The sequence below is a fragment of the Sinocyclocheilus rhinocerous genome, unplaced genomic scaffold (assembly GCF_001515625.1).
Source record: "Sinocyclocheilus rhinocerous isolate Xijiao unplaced genomic scaffold, SAMN03320098_v1.1 scaffold2213, whole genome shotgun sequence".
NCBI lineage: Eukaryota > Metazoa > Chordata > Actinopteri > Cypriniformes > Cyprinidae > Sinocyclocheilus > Sinocyclocheilus rhinocerous.
In genome coordinates, this window is record NW_015634046.1 from 442,600 (window position 1) to 451,635 (window position 9,036).

Sequence of the window (9,036 nt, forward strand, 5' to 3'; positions counted from 1 at the left end):
CAGTCTGATGTCACAAATGACAACTAACAATCCAACGACCAGTTTGACGTCACATACGACAACTCCCAATCCAACTACCAGTTTGACGTCATATACGACAACTCACAATCCAACGACCAGTTTGACGTCACATACGACAACTCCCAATCCAACTACCAGTTTGACGTCATATACGACAACTCACAATCCAACGACCAGTTTGACGTCACATACGACAACTCCCAATCCAACTACCAGTTTGACGTCATATACGACAACTCACAATCCAACGACCAGTTTGACGTCACATACGACAACTCCCAATCCAACTACCAGTTTGACGTCATATACGACAACTCACAATCCAACGACCAGTTTGACGTCACATACGACAACTCCCAATCCAACTACCAGTTTGACGTCATATACGACAACTCACAATCCAACGACCAGTTTGACGTCACATACGACAACTCCCAATCCAACTACCAGTTTGACGTCATATACGACAACTCACAATCCAACGACCAGTTTGACGTCACATACGACAACTCCCAATCCAACTACCAGTTTGACGTCATATACGACAACTCACAATCCAACGACCAGTTTGACGTCACATACGACAACTCCCAATCCAACTACCAGTTTGACGTCATATACGACAACTCACAATCCAACGACCAGTTTGACGTCACATACGACAACTCCCAATCCAACTACCAGTTTGACGTCATATACGACAACTCACAATCCAACGACCAGTTTGACGTCACATACGACAACTCCCAATCCAACTACCAGTTTGACGTCATATACGACAACTCACAATCCAACGACCAGTTTGACGTCACATACGACAACTCCCAATCCAACTACCAGTTTGACGTCATATACGACAACTCACAATCCAACGACCAGTTTGACGTCACATACGACAACTCCCAATCCAACTACCAGTTTGACGTCATATACGACAACTCACAATCCAACGACCAGTTTGACGTCACATACGACAACTCCCAATCCAACTACCAGTTTGACGTCATATACGACAACTCACAATCCAACGACCAGTTTGACGTCACATACGACAACTCCCAATCCAACTACCAGTTTGACGTCATATACGACAACTCACAATCCAACGACCAGTTTGACGTCACATACGACAACTCCCAATCCAACTACCAGTTTGACGTCATATACGACAACTCACAATCCAACGACCAGTTTGACGTCACATACGACAACTCCCAATCCAACTACCAGTTTGACGTCATATACGACAACTCACAATCCAACGACCAGTTTGACGTCACATACGACAACTCCCAATCCAACTACCAGTTTGACGTCATATACGACAACTCACAATCCAACGACCAGTTTGACGTCACATACGACAACTCCCAATCCAACTACCAGTTTGACGTCATATACGACAACTCACAATCCAACGACCAGTTTGACGTCACATACGACAACTCCCAATCCAACTACCAGTTTGACGTCATATACGACAACTCACAATCCAACGACCAGTTTGACGTCACATACGACAACTCCCAATCCAACTACCAGTTTGACGTCATATACGACAACTCACAATCCAACGACCAGTTTGACGTCACATACGACAACTCCCAATCCAACTACCAGTTTGACGTCATATACGACAACTCACAATCCAACGACCAGTTTGACGTCACATACGACAACTCCCAATCCAACTACCAGTTTGACGTCATATACGACAACTCACAATCCAACGACCAGTTTGACGTCACATACGACAACTCCCAATCCAACTACCAGTTTGACGTCATATACGACAACTCACAATCCAACGACCAGTTTGACGTCACATACGACAACTCCCAATCCAACTACCAGTTTGACGTCATATACGACAACTCACAATCCAACGACCAGTTTGACGTCACATACGACAACTCCCAATCCAACTACCAGTTTGACGTCATATACGACAACTCACAATCCAACGACCAGTTTGACGTCACATACGACAACTCCCAATCCAACTACCAGTTTGACGTCATATACGACAACTCACAATCCAACGACCAGTTTGACGTCACATACGACAACTCCCAATCCAACTACCAGTTTGACGTCATATACGACAACTCACAATCCAACGACCAGTTTGACGTCACATACGACAACTCCCAATCCAACTACCAGTTTGACGTCATATACGACAACTCACAATCCAACGACCAGTTTGACGTCACATACGACAACTCCCAATCCAACTACCAGTTTGACGTCATATACGACAACTCACAATCCAACGACCAGTTTGACGTCACATACGACAACTCCCAATCCAACTACCAGTTTGACGTCACATATGACAACTCACAATCCAACTACCAGTTTGACGTCACATACGACAACTCCCAATCCAACTATCAGTTTCCTGTCACAAATGACAACTCACAATCCAACTATCAGTTTCCTGTCACAAATGAGAACTCACAATCCAACTACCAGTTTCACGTCACAAATGACAACTCACAATCCAACAACCATTTTGACCTCCCAAATGACAACTAACAATCCAACTACCAGTTTGATGTCACATACGACAACTAACAATCCAACGACCAGTTTGATGTCACATACGACAACTAACAATCCAACGACCAGTTTGATGTCACATACGACAACTAACAATCCAACGACCAGTTTGACGTCACATACGACAACTCACAATCCAGCTACCAGTTTGACGTCACAAATCACAACTAACAATCCAACTACCAGTTTGACGTCACATACGACAACTCACAATCCAGCGACCAGTTTCACGTCACAAATGACAACTAACAATCCAACGACCAGTTTCACGTCACAAATGACAACTCATGGATATACTGATCCCTCAAAGGCATCGTAAGTGTGCAGTTACCAGTGGATATCATGTTTAAAACTCTGTTACAGAATATTAAGTATTTAAATCCATTTTTCAGAGAAGCCTTAGGCAATCTGGAGTCTAAGATGGAAGAGATGGAAAAAAGCAATAAAAGCAATGCAATGATTGTCACAGAGGATGGTGTTGGTTTTCTTCATGTACAAGCCAAGAACAGAGAAACCAAAGACATAAATATATGCTACTCTTCAGATCATGCCACGGTAAACATAAGAGCTAAGATGCATTAAAACATTGTATGATTCATCAATTATCATGTCAATTCTTCTTTTCACAGGTTGTTGAGAGTCAAAGTGACCTGATTACTAACTGTCCCTGGTTAACAAAAATTTCCAAGGAGGCTTTTGATAAATCACGTCTTGAAAACAATGGAACTGCATTTGTTGGAGTTCTACGGTTCAAAAACTTGAGATATAAGGTACTGCATGCTTCTATTTTTTTTTTCCCCCGTATGGAAAGATTCTTAATAAATCTACTGTTGGACAAATGTTTCTCGATCAGTTATGTTCACACACATTTATATCTGATTCATGATTGCTCTCTTGGTTCTGATTTAGAATGAAACTGAAATTCACACTGTTTTGAACAATGAGGTTTATGGAATAACGATGAGGGCCAAAATCTCCAACCTTACCAACAATATTGACATGTTCTTCAAACATAAAGATCTGGTAATGAAGCTTTTGTTGCTGAACTTTTGTTATAATGATCAGACAATGTGAAATCAAAATTAAAATGAATGTGTTTTTACAGACCGGTAAGGCGTCCTGTGTTTCTTGGGATGGCAAAGGTACATTCATTTATGGCTGTACTGATCAGTTCCTATCAACAAACCCAGTTCATTCAGTTTTTTTTTTAAATAATCAGTTTCATTCGTTGCTCTCTTTTCTTTGAAGGAAAACTTAATTGGACAGCATTTGGCTGTAAGACAGAAATCATCAACAACACCATAAAGTGCTCCTGCTCACATCTGACGTTCTTTGCAGTGCTGATGGTGAGAAGCTTCTCAGAGAAGAAGAATTTATGCTTTTGTAATTCATGTTTAAAAGATTCCATTAAATCAATATCAGTCTTTTAGTCCGTCCCATGCTAGCGAACATGTAAACGATGAGAAAGAAATGCTTTTAAAAATCCTCCTGTGGATCTGTTTCATTGTTTTCTTAGATCCCTCAGTCAGATGCAAACATCACAGCACCACATCTGGAATCACTGACTTTAATCTCTTCTATCGGCTGCGGCATCTCCATGTTTTTTATGACCGTCGCTTTATTCATGCATTTCCTGCTACGGTAGAGTATCTTAAAGTATATTATATAGTTAGTGCTGTTTAGTAATCAGTAATCACTAATACTACACTAAGAAACAATTTTCACTCAGAAATTGCTGAACTTGCATTTGAGAAACAGCAATGCATTGAATTAAACTTGAAATTTTGAATTTTAAAGACTGAAATAGTATTTACTTGTAAAGTGATGAGATTAAAGCTCTAAAGTATTACAAGAACAGTTGTTTTTGTGTTTTAATAGGAAAGCCAAATCAAATCAGGCCACGAAGATCTTGATGAACATGTTTGTGGCTTTGTGTCTACTGAATGCCTCGTTTTTGTCAAACGAGAGCGTCGCTAACACACAAGACAACACTGCGTGCGTCTTCATAGCGCTGCTCCTGCATTACTCCATGCTGGCCTCATTCACCTGGTTCTTCATTCAAGCTCTTCATATGTACTTATGGCTCATCAGACAGAACGTCACCATCACAAACTACATGAGGAAGATCACCGTGTTGGGCTGGGGTGAGTTAGAGCAAGAGAACAACATTTATAGTGTTGCCTTTTGGTAATAAATCTGTTTACCGCCAGCTAGTCAAAACTTTACAATAAGGTCCCTTTAGTTAATGCTTTAACAATGAGCAATATATTTGTTACAGTATTTATTATTCTCTGTTAATGGTAATTAATAAAAACTACAACTGGTCATTGTTAGTTCATCGTAGCTCAGGTCCATATAGGTGTGCATCACACAATTTTAATGCACTTTAAAGCTTTTAATGCAATAATTGAGTATATAGACAGGCTGTGTTTACAAAAGTTTATTAAACTGACACTATGGGCCTGTTTACACCTGGTCACTTCATGCATTTTCCCTGGTCAGATAGCTATCCGATCGTGAAAAGACCAGGTATAAATGCCCTCCGAAACGCTTTTGAGATGGATTTAAATCCGATCGTTCAAACCACTTCAGGAGGTGATCTGGGATGCATTCCAGACGAAACTGGACAAGTGTAAATGCATCTGGTTGTTTAAACCACATTCCTCCCAAAATGTTAAAATAATAAATGTGTGAAAGCGTGTCAGGCTATATGTGATCCTGGAGCACAAAAGCAGTGTTAAGTCGCTGGGGTATATTTGTAGCAATAGCCAACAATACATTGCATGGGTCAAAATCGGATGATGTATAAATCTCAATTTCACAAAATTGACCCTTATAACTGGTTTTGTGGTCCAGGGTCACATATGACATGTCATAGCCAGATATGACAGCGCTAATGTAACATGCATTGCCGTGGGTGAGTAGCTGACGCGCAAACTGCCGCAAATGAAACTGAAAGTAAGTCACAGTTTCTCAACACACAAACACTTTCATTATCTTCCAGTGCTGATCTGATGCCGCTCTCTCTCCCGTTGTGGCTTTTGATCTTGAAATTAGCTGATGATGAATAAAATGCGCATATGTGTTGATTCATTGACGTGAACTCCATTAAATTTGCATATAGCGCGGGAATTAAAGATCGGATGTCCATTTTGGGGAGACACATTTATGTGGCCAAGTGTAAATGGAACAGTTTTTAAAAATTAGAGTGATATCTGATCAGAGAAACCGCATAAAGTGACCGTGTAAACAGGCCCTATATCTTTACTTTGGGCATAAGGAAACAAATCATGTGTATCTGGGGAAAAAAAAACAGTTGTAATGAAACTACAACTATAACTATTGTGTTTTCTGTGTTTTTTAGTGTGTCCCGCTCCAATAGTCTTAGTTATCGTTTCTGTAGGAGGATATGAAGCTGTGATCCTAAACACAACATCTGAGAAAATCACACGAATGTAAGTTGTTCTGATGTTACAAATTAATACATTTCTGTATTTCTTATTTAATTCTCTTTAATTACAGGTGCTGGATTACAAATCCTTACATTCACTACATAGTGAACATCGGCTACTATGCTTTAGTTTTCGTCTTCACGACAGGAGTCTTCATCATGATCGTCACTAAGGTCGTTCAGGCCAGAAACATAAGATCGACTGACGACAAGAGAAAGACGTTCAGAAAGCAGCTGATGATGGTGTTGAGTTTGTTCCTGCTCTTCGGTCTGACGTGGTCTGTGGCGTTCTTCAGTTATGGACCGATGCTCATTCCCTCATATTACATATTCACTGTGTTGAACTCATTACAGGGTGAGAAACAATCACATGCATCAGTACATTTGGTTTAGTAGTACGCTTCTATTTTTCCTACAGATTACAGCAAATTATTTGAATTAATTCATTAATGATTTTTTAAATATTATTTATTTTTATTTTAAATTTTTACAATAAATTTTTTTGTTTGATAACATTTAATTTAATATATATTGAATTTAATTATTTTATTGCTTATAAGGGGTTTTAATGGGACTTATTTGACCAAAGGTTTGATTATTTTTAGTCATACATTAGTTTAAAAGACATGCATTAATTTATATCTGAAATGTATTTGAATTAGTTGAAATAAGCTTCTCTCATTCTTTTTTCAGGGTTTTTTCTCTTCCTGTATTACTACCACATTCACAATGACATTGCGGGTAATTTCTCAGATGATCCAGAAAGCACCGACTCCGCTGTTTAATCAAGCATTAATGCTTTGGGAAAATATTTATAACTAGCATAATTAGGACAGAAGGCTTTCTTTGTCTCAGACTTTCTTACACTGATTTCTTAAACTGATCTGTACATGTGTTGTTTGAGGGGAAACTGTGTATTCTCACCAAAATCAAGCTTAAAAACAACACAAAGACAAAAGTCACTTTTGAACAAGAAAGAACTGCTTAAAATAAGGCATGCACATAAAATTTTAGTCCTAAAATGTTGATCATTACTGTAACAGTCTATTATTGTGCACTGAATTGTGCTTTCAAATCTCTGATATGATCTGATATTACTGTTAGATTTACTGAGCGTTGTAATCATCCATGTGTGTATCAGAGCAACTCAAATAACACTGAACCTTTCTTATTTAGAAAACAAATTTACATCTTCACTATGAATGTCAACGCACCATTGTATTCAGAAATTTGCATGGTCATTTTATAAAGACCCATGCACTGGGTTTTCAAAATCCACGCATGGATGTGAAACATTTGGTTACTGGAAACACAACAAACAAACAACCAAACAAAAAAACCTGTCAGAATCAGCTGGTGATTTGTGCATTATTTAATAATTTATACCTACAGATGTTCTGTTATATCTCAGTATTTCTCATGTGAGTGTGATGAAGCTAATAAAACATCATTCTTCATCATGATGGACTTTCAGTGGCTCCAAAAACATTTATTGTGAACATCATTCATTAGATGACAAAACAAAGCAAAATAAAAAAGCAAGTGACATTTATTGTAAAGAAAGATTGTAATTCGTTGTTTCTATGCAAAATGTTCAAACTTGCCCTTTTCTGTATGGGAATCTGATAAATATTCATAATTAATCTAAATATAGCCTCTAATAAATGGGTCATTCCATGAATTTGGTGCCTTTTGCGTCCCTAAGAAATAATCAAACATAGATTTAATATAACAACAAATAAATGTGCAATTTAAAAACATAATACTATGTATGCTTTCATCAATATGACATCAAAAAAGTCAAATTAAATATTATTTTAAATAATTTAGATAGCATTTATGCTGGTAAGGGTAAGGTTTTTGGCCTGTCCCTCACTATGATTTTTCTTTTTCAGCAGGACTTTTAATTTGCAAAATTATATAAAAATCACATTTGCATATTGTTCTAAATATAGTCTCATTGTTAAGCAATGTTTTTGGCATAAGTACGCATTTTTTCTATAAAATATCAATCATTTTATTGGTGTCCCCTTATTTCATGTCAGCCCTGTTACCCTCATCAAAAAACCCTTGTAAAATAATGTAACTCAAACATTTTAAAGGTCACCCTCGGTATATTATTGAGCTAATGCCTATATCATTCAGTGGCATATGAGTTCTAATTAAACTGTTGTGTCTAGTAACGCTTGTGTCGGTAACAGGGTTGACAAAAATACCAAAACATGAGGTAGAAAAATTGTCATAAAATAATAAATTACAGAGCCTGAGATGGCACAATACAATTTCTTGTTCACTTTTTGCCAAGTGCAAAAGGCACCGATTTCATGGAATGACCCAAATGTTATGCTTCATTGGCATTCTGTTGCTGCTTTTATTAAATATAAATATACATTTTCTACATATACATTGTTCTTTGTGAGCAATGGTGGCTTGATAAACTGGACCTGAATGTAACCAGGTAATGAAATTCTCAGATAAAGCCCAAATAAACATGATTTGCATGCTTTCAAATGAACTGTATGTCAGTGTCCAGCGGCTTTGAGCTGCGGCTCATAATCAAACACCTTGATATGTGGGTGTTTCATCAAACTCTCTCAACTCCTGGACTGTGGACTTCAGCTCTAGAATGTAATAAGAAAATGATTAAAGATTTATTTCTGAAACACTATGTGGGCGTCTATCAGGCCGCTGTCTCTGAGAATTATGTCTCTACAAAAGCAGAATTTGCTGTGGCTGATGATCATCTGTTGTGCTTCATGCCAGTTAAGTATGTTGCTTTAAAAAATGTATTTATCAATTGAAAATTTTTATATATATATATATATATAGATAGATAGATAGATAGATATATATATAGATATAGGTGCATCTCAAAAAATTTGAATATTGTGAAAAAGTTCATTTTTTTGTAACATTTCAAAAAGTTAAACTTTCATATATTCTAGATTCATTCTATGTAAAGTAAAACATTTCAAAAGTTTTTTTGTTTTAATTTTGAT

At 37.5% G+C, this 9,036-nt stretch overlaps 1 protein-coding gene across 1 annotated transcript; it reads left to right on the forward strand.

Annotated features, from left to right (window-relative positions):
• Window positions 1-2,863: 2,863 nt before the first annotated feature.
• LOC107745365 (adhesion G-protein coupled receptor G2-like) lies at window positions 2,864-6,822 on the forward strand. The gene is made up of 11 exons (XM_016559236.1): window positions 2,864-2,901; window positions 2,979-3,141; window positions 3,216-3,356; window positions 3,496-3,609; window positions 3,692-3,728; window positions 3,835-3,932; window positions 4,103-4,227; window positions 4,465-4,730; window positions 5,951-6,041; window positions 6,109-6,392; window positions 6,731-6,822. The coding sequence occupies exons 1-11, from the start codon at window positions 2,864-2,866 to the stop codon at window positions 6,820-6,822; spliced, it is 1,449 nt and encodes a 482-aa protein (XP_016414722.1).
• Window positions 6,823-9,036: the final 2,214 nt, after the last annotated feature.

What these genes read in the sequence shown, in the direction of transcription:
- LOC107745365 (XM_016559236.1), top strand. Translation starts at nt 2,864, where the DNA reads ATGACAACTCATGGATATACTGATCCCTCAAAGGCATC. An exon ending in ACTGATCCCTCAAAGGCATC is followed by an intron (nt 2,902 to 2,978) that starts GTAAGTGTGCAG and finishes TCCATTTTTCAG; the next exon opens with AGAAGCCTTAGGCAATCTGG. An exon ending in TCTTCAAACATAAAGATCTG is followed by an intron (nt 3,610 to 3,691) that starts GTAATGAAGCTT and finishes GTGTTTTTACAG; the next exon opens with ACCGGTAAGGCGTCCTGTGT.